General features: G+C 32.6%; 1 protein-coding gene across 8 annotated transcripts in view; it reads right to left on the reverse strand.

Annotated features, from left to right (window-relative positions):
• Nucleotides 1-4045: 4045 nt before the first annotated feature.
• The window catches only part of LOC127725395 (afadin-like), a 93308-nt gene continuing 84388 nt past the window's right edge, over nt 4046-12965 (reverse strand). For 6 of the 8 annotated variants that reach the window (XM_052232325.1, XM_052232330.1, XM_052232324.1 and 3 more), the window contains 4 exons: nt 12198-12312; nt 11582-11602; nt 10754-10867; nt 4046-8450 (listed from right to left, as the gene is read on the reverse strand). In XM_052232325.1, the coding sequence (XP_052088285.1) occupies nt 7587-8450; nt 10754-10867; nt 11582-11602; nt 12198-12312 (1114 nt within the window). In that variant the 3' untranslated portion in view covers nt 4046-7586. The remainder of the gene's footprint in view (nt 8451-10753; nt 10868-11581; nt 11603-12197; nt 12313-12965) is intronic. The other 2 variants (XM_052232331.1, XM_052232326.1) reach the window with 1 other exon arrangement.

A 12965-nucleotide genomic window follows, 5' to 3' on the forward strand; every position in this document is an offset into this window, starting at 1 on the left:
CAGACCAGGATCAACCAGGCTTTCCTTGAGATCGTAGCTGACAACGGGCTAGAACACATTGTGGACTTCCCATCCATCATCAAAATTAAAATGAGAATCTTTACCATCAATAGAGAATAGCGACCATTACATTGTCCTGTTAGATATGCCATGTAGATCTTCAAACTTTTATAACAACATTCAAAAAAACATCAGAGATACAAATGTTGAGTCTGTGTGGCAGGCATTAAAAACGGCCATACAAATCAACAAAGAGAAGATAATACCATCTAAAAGGACTCAAGAAAGACACACCCATCCATAGATTAATACAGTTATCAGACGGAAAATAAACAAGAAACAAAAAGCACATAGGGAGCCAGGAAAAACTAAAAAAAAAATAATATGGATAGGTAAAAAAGAACCTACAACAAGATGTAGAATGGGACATCTGGCAAGCGAATAAAAAATACATGGAAGAAGTCAGCTCTGATTATAAAGACAACACAAAAGAATGCTGGTCATACATCAAGAGCAAAGGCCAAGAATTGGCGGGAGTTGTACCGTTAAAAATTAAATGGGGTTTCTTCAAAGTGACAACAAGAGCAAAACTGAAATTCTAAATGATCAGTTTCAGTATTTACCGAAGAAAACCTCAATAACTTCCCAAATAAAGGGAGAAGTCCATATTCCAGTATGAAGGATGTTACAATTAGCACTAATAAAGTCCACAAATTGTTTAAAAAATCTTAAACAACATGAGGCCACTGGTCCGGATTCAATACCATCTTTTACATTGAAAAGAGGTAGCAGACCATCTCTGTATCGATCTGATGAATTAAGCCCTTTTCAACTGATTTTTATAATTTGTTCTTATGTTGTATACTGTTACATCACTGTCCCAGGTTAGGGGATGGTTGGTGTCATCAAACATGTTTAACCCCGCAGTGGCGGATCCAGGAAGGGGGGGGGGTTCCGGGGGTTGGAACACACCCCCCCCCACCTTTTATAAATGGCTGGATCCGCCCCTGCCCCGTCACATTATTTATTTGCCTGTGCCAAGTCAGGAGCCTGTAGTTCAGTGGCTGTCGTTGGTTCATGTCTGTCCTGTTTGTTTTTCGTAATTTTTTTGTTAAAAAATAGACCGTTAGTTTTCTCAACTGAATTGTTTTACATTTTTCAATGTTGGGGCCTTTTATAGCCGACCATACGGTATGGGTTTTTCTCATTGTTGAAGGTTGTACGGTTGCCTATAATTGCTTACATCCACTTTATTTGAACTTTGGTGAATAGTTGTCTCATTAGCAATCATAATTCATCTCTTCTTTTTTATGTTGCTCCCATTCTTAGACCTGAAAGTGTATCAAATATCACTGAACACTGGCGACGTCCCACAAGATTGGAGAGTTGCACAGGTAGTTCCACTTTTAAAAAAGACGAAAGGCACTTAGCATCTATGCAGACCAGTATCTCTTACATCCATCACATGCAAGGTATTAGAAGAAATTATACACAGCAACATAAAGGACCACCTCGACGGAAATAAATTCTTAGTAATGCACATCACGGATTCCGCAAAATACTATCTTGCGAATAGTACCACCCACGACATTGCATCAAAATTAAAAAGAAACTGTCAAGTGGATATCATATCAACAAATGGATTCGCTCCTTTCTACATCAGTATAAATAGGCAGAGCGTTATATAAGAGGGAGAAGTCTCCTCGCAAGTACCAGTACTCTCTGGTGTACCCCAAGGCACAGTTCTAGGACCGTTACTGTTCCGATGATGGCCTACATCATTGACATGACAAAAACTACATCAGAGACAAAATTATTTGCCGATGACAGGCTTATCTTTCGAACCATCACCAACCAAGCAGAAAGTGACCTTCTTTAGAAAGATTAAAATCGTTATAAGATTGGGAAAACAAATGGCAAATGAGCTTCAACGTCAAAAAAATCCTTGTTATAAGAATATAACAGAAAAAATCGACCAGTGATACCAACAACTTACAAACTCCACGGTCATACAGTAGAGACAGTGGACGCCAACAAATACCTAGGAGTAACAAACAGCAACCACATCAACTGGGAAAGACGCATCGAAAATACCGTTGGCAAAGGAAATAGAACATAAGGATTTATCCGCAGAAATCTCAAAGGCTGTACAAAACCTGTAATGGCGGCTGCATATGTACACTTGGTAAGACCTGCAGTGGAATATGCATGCACAATATGGGATCCAACAAACCCCCAAAAAAAGTTCCGGGCAATTGAGCAGGTACAGAAAGAGCAGCGAAATTTGTGCATAACAACTACACAGCCCGAAATTCTGGCTGTGTCACAAATACGGTTAAAATATTAAAATGGGAAAGGCTAGAAGAACCGAGGAAAGCAGACAGAGTATGCATGCTGTTCAAGATTCAGCATGATCTAGTCAACATAGATCTTCAACAATATCTGACCCCAAACGATAACCGGACCAGAGGTAAAGACTGCTTCTACCAAGAAGAATCAGTACAGATGCCTACGACCAATCTGTCCAAGGACCATCAGGGATTGGAATAATCTACCAACATGAATATAGTCTTTTTTAACGATTGCTTTAGGTTGTGTTTAAATTGAGGATAAAGGTTTTCGGTATATTTCCATCTCATTACAAGTCCAACTCTAACAATTCGTGTCAGTAAGATCTCCAATTTTGATACTGTTGTCTGCATCGTCTGTAAATCACAATTGTGAAAAGATTCATATTGTTGTGAATTATGATCTTTGCCTTTAAAGGTTTGAACTTAAAAACTATATACGTGACAATGCATCTATTAAAGTTTGGTTCCAACTCCAAATAAGAATCTCTGGTTACCTTTCAAAAAGTCAATTAATGTAATAAATTCAAGGTATGCAACCTTTACATTAGAGTTCACCTCAAATTAATATTGAATTTCTCTCAAATAAATTATTATTTAACTCAGTTTGGTTTCAAGCTGAGGTAAGATTCTTGGTAATTATATTGAAACCTTTTTCTACACTTATTTCAGAAATTTTGATCTTCCTAGTGAATGCATTTATTTCAAAATTACTATTCTTTTTCTTACCATATATATCCAAATTATATTCCAATGCAAAATTTAAGTTGAGCATGATCAATATGGTGTTTTCTAATTAAATATGCGACCACATATATAAGTTTTGTTCTAATCCGAGAAAGATTCATATGTTGTTATATGGAAACACCATCTCCGAACTGATAGGGTCTATTTTTTGTACATGTGACCTTGACCCTGGAGTTTTGAACACATAATTGAAAGGGACTTCAGCTGGCCATATATCCAACTGGGTATTCAATTCCAACAAGTACACAATGCTTATTACCACAAAACTCAGATCAAATTCAAATTTGGGTGGCATCACTTTTACCCTTCTTGAGTTATGTCCCTTTATAATGTTATATGCAAACGGGGAATCATCTGTGTCCTATGGACACATTCTCCATTTATTTTTGTTTTGACTTGCACATCTCAACAATAAACATTTTCAGTAATGGCAATGTTAAATATCAAGAAGGAAAAGGCCCAACTCTGGAACAATAAACCGAAACAAATTCGAAACCATAACTAAGTCTGCACTTAGTCCTCAATTTTCTACATAAGGACATGCCTGTACCAAGTCAGGAATATGACAGTTGTTTTCCATTCATTTGATGTGTTTGAGCTTTTGATTTTTCCATTTGATAAGGGACTTTCCATTTTGAATTATCCTTGGAGTTCGGTGGTTTTGTTATTTTATATTTAGAACCAATCGAAACAAGAATGCACATGTTGTTGTGCTAAGCATACCACAACTTGTAATTAAGTATCCCAAACTCATCACTGTTAAGCTGCTGACAACTATCAATTTGTTCTGTTCACCATTTTTAGAAAATTTTTAAAAATATTTGTTGGACAAACAGTTGGACAGCTGGACGGAGGGACAGATGGACAAGGTGATCACATTATAGCTCTCACTTTTAGAGTGCTGGTATAATTTTCTTGGCACTTATATTTCAAAACATACATAAAGAAGATTTGATATATTATATTTTTATTTAGTATTACTGCTAGTATCAATAACATGTTTGTTTCATGTACAAAGTTCACAACCAATGAATGAGTGTCACAACCATGTACTATAATGATATGTGGTCAAATAATCACATCGTCAAACTGTAACTTGTGGTCAGATATGTTGCAAATTAATTAATCACATTGTGGAACTGAAACTTGTGGTCAGATATCACATTGTGGAACTGAAACTTGTGGTCAGATATGTTGCGAGTTAAATAATCACATTGTGGAACTGAAACTTGTGGTCAGATATGTGGAGAATTAATCAAATTACAGAAATAAAGTTTGGAGTTAATTATGTGATAATAATCATATCGTGGAACTGATGCCAATTTGAGATGAATCAAATATCCCATCTTTTTCAATCTTAACAACTTAAAAGAAATACCTACTGAAATCTGAAATAATTTTGGCAAGCCAGAAGTTGAATGTTTACATAAAATGCAATGTAGTTGGTCAGTTTTATATAATGACACTATCTAAGACTGAAGGGATTAAATGAATAGTTCAAATTAAATCTTTGTGTTTTTAATTCTTTTCAATTTTTCATTTATATGCAGTTTTATTTTAGATTTGTCCTATTCCTACAAATAAAATATTAAACTGATTTTCTGTGTTTATAATAGAGAAGTTAATATGTTTTATGTAAATACTTCTTTATTTCACTTAACATTTTATGCAGCGATAGAAAATAAAAATTTCAATGACTTGAAAGCAAAGAATACTTCTGTGGGTGAATGTTTTAATATAAATTGTGGGATTTTCTCGCTGTGTTGAAGACTCATTGGTGGCCTTGGTCTGTTTTCTCCTCTTTGGTTGGGTTGTTGTCTCTTTGACACATTCCCCATTTCCATTCTCAATTTTATGTTATATATATTCATAAGTAAAACTGATTATCACTTCCGTGTCTATAAAGTTATTACTATATCTTTTATATATATCCAACTTTTTTTTAAATTATAGTCTGTTATCCATTGAATCAAAAGTATTTATTCGTTTGGACTATTTAGTTGTGTTAGAAATTTCGAATAAATATATTAAATATGGTTCTTTCAAAAGACATTGTTATGATTCAAGAAATCAAATTTTTCTCATGGCTATGTTGTTTTCTGAATGTCCACAGAATAATTTCATTTTAAACATTGTCCCATCAAATGCAAACAAGCTTGAAGAAAAAGGATTTTACACTTTTCTGGGAAAAATAGTGCAAATAAGATTGGAAACTATAACATGAATTCCTTATATTCAAAATACAATTCTTGAATATCTTCCAGTTTATTTTTTAAAGAACACTCCAAAATATAAATATAATCTCAAGGAAATGTGGTACACAACTACAGTCCTCCCCAAGTATATATTAAGGTGTATTTTTTCTGTATATTAGAAATAACTTAAACCATATCATATTGTTTATAAATCTACATTAGTTTGAAATGTGAACAAATCTTTGTAATACTGAATTAATCTAAAAATGATAATATAGAATTTGATCACACTTAATCTGACCTTTTACATGTATTTGAAAATTTTATTTTCATTTGAGCTATAAAAATAGTTTCTTATCCCAATTTGTAGTAATAAACTTTCTAAATGGAAATATCAAAAATAATAAAATTCTACTGTGTAAACCAAATTTCTACATGGTATCCTAGCACTGCATAAATAAACCTATACTTCACCAACCTAGCACATGATATGATATATGCAGTTGTTAAACAACTTGGTTAATATGAAATTATGTCACAATATATACTACCTGTATAGTGTGGACACCTTGATTTACAATGGTCAGGTGTTCCAGATTACACAGGGTAAAACAAATTAAGATACCAAAACAATAAATAAAATACAACTTCCGTGTTCCATGAAGGAGATAATCATACAAAATATTTCATATCCCTCCTGCAAAAAACCCTAAACACATATTTCAAGTTTGCTTGAATTTTAATTTATTCAAATAATTCTTTTAATAATGATGCATAAATTAATATAGTGTGTTGACATTGGTTTTTCTATCAATTAGAGATTTGAGATAGAAAATTGTTATTTGTAGTAAAATGCTTACAATTTTCTAATTAAGAGAGAAAGGGGGAAAATACAAGAAATCTAATTCAAAATGGACAGTTATGTAATACATATCATTAAGAAACACCTATTTATTTAACATCGATTTACAACCTATCTATCCTGATCTCACATCCATAATTTCTTAAATGGTGCTCCTTCACAGGAGGAAATAAAATACAAAAAGCTTAATATTTGTGCATAAATTTAGTACTATTATTACATATATATAGATTTATAGAATGTAAACGATGGAAATGTAATGTATGTGGAATATATAATATATATGTTGCTTTTTAAAATTTGTTTCTTATTTACATATATACATATGGAAATTTTATATACACCTTTAAAAGAAAAAACAATATATAAAATAACAACCCATTCAATTTCACTTTCAACAAATACATTTTCAGACATTTCTACCTTTTGTACACATTTATTCTGATACTTATAACATTCAACAAATCAAACTTCTGTTTGATAAATAAAATGCATTATATGTACCTTATAAACTGAATTTCAGCTGAAAAAAGGCACTCTTAAAAATGCATATTACAGGGTAAAAAAAGTCTTAACTGTGAAGTTAACATACCACATAAGGACTAAAAATAAAAGAGTTATACATAAATTTGGTATAATTATTTCATTAATCTTTACTTCCTTTTATAGCCTTCCCTTTATATAAAGATATTATTTTCAAATATTGTTAATAATAGGATATTCTAGTAATCTACTCAAGGTGTTTCAAATTTCTTTTGTAATACTGTTTTTAATAGCATACAGACAATGTAAAACAAAGTGAAAATTTCCTGTATAATAATCTCTGTGTAAGAGTTAATGCTTTTTGTATTATTTTGTATAAATGTATGCATATTAAAAAATAATTATATTCATGATTAACATGACTTGACTTCAGTAAATAATAAAAAAAAATATTCCAGCAGTGACAACCTTCATTCATACAACCATTCTCATTCAAAAAAAGAAAATGCTATTTCATATTAAAATAATTAACAACCCAATCTTTATAAAGTGAAATAAATTTGCAAAGTAAAAGCATCACAATCTATAACAGTGTAATATAAAAGTTGACAAATAATATCGTTCACTTTACAAATCACATGATATATATATATAACCAAACATTAATTTCTCTAGAAAAATTCAAAGAAAAATTTGTTCTGCCAATTTTCTTCATCCAAGTATTATATGAAAGCACGAAACTTTTTCTAGAGAAATAACATCAGAACTATTTCTTTTTAGTAACACCTTTAATTGAAGTACATGAAAAAGTCCTAGTGTGCAATATGATGTGTCTATATTCTTGTATTTAATTATTTACATACTGGAAATATACTAAAAAGAAATATTCTGACAACTTAAAAAATCCAATAAAATGCCTTTATAAAAATAAAATGTCCTCTGTAGATTTGTTCACTGTCCATTATGTAGCTGAGATTCTATATTTCTCAATGTCCGTGAAGCTTTGGGTTTTTCTTTTGGAGTATTTTCTCCTGCTTCTGCAGCGAAATATTTCATTTTATCTCTAAATGACATTCGTTCAGCCCCAGGCCCCTTTTTACTGTTAGCCTCTTTCTGAGCTGCTATTCGGTTTCTAGGATCTCTGTATATTTCCTGTGAACCAATAACGCCAGGGGTATTTTCTGATGTTCTATATTTAGCTTCCACATGATTTTGTTGTGGTGAATTGTTAAACACAGAATCATTTTGACTCTGTAATGGCATATTTTGTTCGAAACTAACATTGTTCGTGTCTGATGAAACTGACGATGTTCTGTATGACGACTGAGAACCATGAGGGGTATACAAATGAGTGTCTGGTTGTGTGTTAAATGAAACTGATTTTTTAGGTATCATTCCAGGTGGAGCACTAATTTCTGGACCAGGATGAGAACGTGACGTAGACATTCCACGATAATTATTTACATTATTAGTTGGAACACTGGTCTGAATGTTAGAACGATTTCCGAATGACTGATTAGCCATTTCATACGATGATGTTCCTCTCTGTGGAGGAGGAGGGGCTCCTTTTTCAAACTGTGACTGAGCTGGCAAGTTTGCGTAAGGTTGATAACCTGTGTGACTATTATTTGACATATTTTCAAGTCTTTTTCTTTCTTCATTAACTCTTATTTCTCTTTGTTCCTGTCGTTCTTTCTCCCTCTGTCGTTCCATTTCTTCTCGTCTGTATTCCTCCTCACGTCTCCTAGCCTCTGCCCTCAAGGCTGCCTCCTCAGCATCCCTCTGAGCCTGCATTCTCTGTAATTGTTCCCTTTCCTACAATGATTCAAAAAATTTATCAATTTATTTTGCACTAGACAGAAAAAAATATTTACTTTACACAGAGCAACTAACTTAATAATTCTTATATAAAAATAAGATGTGTTATTATTGCCAATGAGATAATTATCCACCAGAGTCCAAATGAAGAGAATTTAAGCAACTATAGGTTATGGTACGGCCTTCAACAATGGGCAAAACCCATTCTGTATACTCAGCTATAAAAGGTCTGACATGACAAAATGTGAAACAATTCAAACGGAAATAAAATGCTCCGCTGGGGCGCAGCTTTATATGACCTCAGAGGTCGAACCCTGAACAGTTGGGGCAAGTATGGACACAACATTCAAGCTTGATACAGCACTGAATTTGGATTGTAATTAAATATTTGACACAGCATAGGTTTCTCACACAGAATGAAAGTGGTCTAAGAACTTAAAATTTTTTAATTTACCTATTCAAACCATATCATTATTATTTGCTTTTATATATAAATCAGAAATAACCAATTTAAAATGGATAATTTTAAAGAAAAAAAGGGAAAAAAAATCCCCCCCCCCCCCCCAATTTTTTGAACCCCCTTATAATTCATCACCCCCAAACTCAATCCCAGCTTTCCCTTTGTGGTATGGTACCTTGCAGTACAATTTCAGAGAGATCCATACACTTGTACACAAGTTATTGTCTGGAAACTAGAAAAATGATTGTTTTTTGGCCCCTTTTTGGCCCCAAATTCCTAAACGTTTAAGGCAATTACCCCCAAACTCAAATCCAGCTTTCCCCTTTGTGATATGGAACCTTGCAGTACAATTTCATAAAGATCCATACACTTACACACAACTTATTGTCCTGAAACTAGAAAAATGCTTGTTTTTTTGCCCTTTTATGGCCCCTTATTACTAAAATTTTGAGGGAATTACCCCCAAAATCAATCCCAGCCTTCCCTTTGTGGTATGGTACCTTGCAGTACAATTTCAGAGAGATCCATACATTTGAACACAAGTTATTGTCTGGAAACTAGAAAAATGCTTATTTTTGGCCCCTTTTTGGCCCCTTATTCCTAAACTTTTTGGGCAATTACCCCCAAACACAATTCCAGCTTTCCCTTTGTGATATGGAACCTTGTAGTACAATATCATAAAGATCCATACACTTACACACAAGTTATTGTCATGAAACTAGAAAAATGCTTGTTTTTTGTCCCTTTTTGGCCCCTAATTCCTAAAATTTGGATGCAATTACCCCCAAAATCAATCCCAGCATTCCCTTTGTGATATGGAGCCTTGTGATACAATGTCAGAGAGATCCATACACTTACACACAAGTTATTGTCATGAAACTAGAAAAATGCTTGTTTTTTGCCCCTTTTTGTCCCCTAATTCCTACAATTTGGAGGCAATTACCCCCAAAATCAATCCCAGCATTCCCTTTGTGATATGGAACCTTGTGGTACAATGTCAGAGAGATCCATACACTTACACACAAGTTATGTCTGGAAGTTACAAAAATGCTTATTTTTGGCCCCTTTTTGGTCCCTAATTCCTTAACTGTGGGTACCATAACCCCCAAAATCAATCTCCACCTTCCTTTTTTGGTATTGAACCTTATGGTAAAATTTTATTGAGATCCGTTCACTTAAACTAAAGTTGGAGTGCGAAAACTAATGTGTCTTCGGACCACGACGACGACGCCAACGTCACACCAATATACGACCACAAAAATTTTTTGGCGGTCGTATAAAAACCTTATAGCCTGACAGATTTCTTGTTTAAACAAGGTTCAGTTATACTTTTTTTATAAAAGATATTGAACTTGAAATTTTTCTATATTCATAAATCTTTTAGGAATTTTATCATATGATCAAATGATATTGAATTACAAAATTGCAAGTGTACATATCCCTTTGATTTACCGAACACTCATGTTGGTAAACACATTGTTTTCTCTTACAAAACACGTTTAGATTTAGATCTAGATGAATATAACACAACTGGTTCTGTTATGATTCACTGCATACAAAACTTTACCTAAATATAGTTATTACAAGATATTAATGTCAATGGAGATTACAAGGTTTTCTAGGATTGATTTAACCCTATAAAACATTTACAATAACTAGGTGGAATTTGTATAGAAACAAACTCAATTTTCTATAGTGACCGAGAGAAAAGGCTTAGTTCTGTTGTTGTAAGAGATTCAGAACATCTGCACTACTAACGCATACTACACATTCAAGCTTAAATTCTATGACATCAAATAACTCTCTTTCTCTTTGCCATAAAAAAATCTTGCCTACTAACCATTTCTTTTCTTCGTTGTAGCTCCTCTTCCTTTCTCTGCTGTAGTTTCTCAGCTTCCTGTATATGAACACGTTTATTGGCTTCATATTCCTGTCTTTGTTTCTCTCGTAACTCCTATAATGCAAGATAAATTTCCTTTGAACATAGCTGTAAACATTTATACCCTGTGGTTGATAAGATGTTGATTCAATTAAATCAAATATATAATAGATGTTATTAATTATTTCTCAAACTAGACGATTGCTGGTAATAAGTCCATTTATTGTAACATACTTTTTACATCCATTCAAAACCTGATATTTGTTTTTGTTTTTCAATTTTAAGGTCAATTTATCATTTGTGCATGCATGTGTTACCATTTTGTGCATTTTCAACACCTCAAAAATGAGGGAAGTAGTCTATATTTTATAATACCAAATTATTCTTAATGCTATATTAAAACAAGGTCAATGTTTCACCATTGTGGAAGTGTGTGAAAAAAAACCCTCTCAAGCCTAACCCCATAGCTCTGGAAAAATCTGGTGTGACAAACTCTATATGGGTTTTCAAGCTGATAATCTCCACATGTAAGAGTTGACTATCCTTATCTTAGAATTCAAGTTTTATCAGGAATCATAATATATTTATGATTAAATTTTCACCATTCTCGTATGTTTTTTTTTCACATTAAATTAAAATACCATTGTTAACAAGTAAAAAGTTTTAGCCCTAAATATGTCGATAGATGATCAAAACCTAAGGAGAGACAACTCTTGTTAACCATCCCAGCACTGTTGACCATTATAATTGATAGGTTTCCACACAAGTGCATTTATTAGTACTACTCACTAAATTATCTACCTGCTCTTTCTGTAAAAACATAATTAGTTGTAATTATTAGGTGGATTTCATTCGAGTGCTGTAAATTCACTTGTATAAGTGCAAAATATTTTAGTTTGTTCATTTTGTTGGGGCAGCTTTTATGGGCTAAACATTTTTATTTTTAATCCGGTTTTTTAATATCTTTGTAACTAAAGGCAATCAAGGTCATCATTGAGGACTTAAGGGCAATGAGTGACATGAAAACGATTTCTTCATACTTTTCATATGGATTTTGTGAAGTGACATTAGTTCTTAATTGATAATTCTGTTAACTGACATTGCATCGTTTGAAATGTGGAACATGAGAAGATTTAATACATTTGAGCTATTCTTTATTATTGCAATAACATACAGAGAAGAAACTTTACTTTTGTTTTAACATAGGTGTTTTCTAATACCAGATGTTGACTTGACAGCAATAAACTTGAGAAAAAATTTACTTAAAATATATTTCTGCCACACCCAGTTTTTGGTGAAATTTTCATTGAGCTGGTAAACCTTTTTTAACAACTAATGAAATTGAACACAATTATATTCAGAGAAAAATAAATAAATAATTTATAGTCTGGTTTTTAGAACAAACCTTTTGTTTGCGCAAATATTCATCATGTTCCCTCTGTTTTCGCTCTTGTTGTTTCTGAAGTCTCTCCTGTCGTTCTTGTCTTTCCCTCTCAAATATTTCTAATTTTCTTTCAAGTCTGCAAAGTGAAGGTTGGTTTATAATAATTGAGATAACCATTTCAAATTGCAGCTAATTTTTACTTACAGAGAAGTGTTATCATTTATCAGCAAAAAATTCAGGTTTTGGCAATTAACCCAGAAACAGACAATGATAAGGTATCAAGTTGATGACAGAAAAATAGACACAATTAAGATTTCATTCCAACTAAAGAACATCTTCTGAAAGTGTTCATAACTGCATCTGGAACATTTGAGATCACGACACTTTTCCTGTTTAATCTATACTAATTGCTTTTTTTAGAACAAAAGAAAAGATAAAATATTTATTTATTACTTCTATGTATATCAGATCATGGGAGTATTATATTAACAGGAATCACAACAAAGCCAGTTCAAGGTTTCATCTGCGTTACTTCCAATCTTCCGATTACTCGTTAATTGAATTAAGGATGTATTCTTCTGACGTTTCAGTCTCGTTTAAATTTCGTTCTGGAATTATTTCCAAAACATGTGATACAAGAGGAAAATATCACAGAATTTAAAAAATATTATAATCAAACTTAACTCTGTGAAAAATTGTGTATTTACAATAAGTAGTTCTTGAAAAATAAAATTTTCAAATTTTATAACCAATCAAGTCAGTCTCATTAGCCAAAATGTTGAGAAAATG

This window comes from Mytilus californianus, unplaced genomic scaffold, assembly GCF_021869535.1.
Source record: "Mytilus californianus isolate M0D057914Y unplaced genomic scaffold, xbMytCali1.0.p SCAF_15, whole genome shotgun sequence".
NCBI lineage: Eukaryota > Metazoa > Mollusca > Bivalvia > Mytilida > Mytilidae > Mytilus > Mytilus californianus.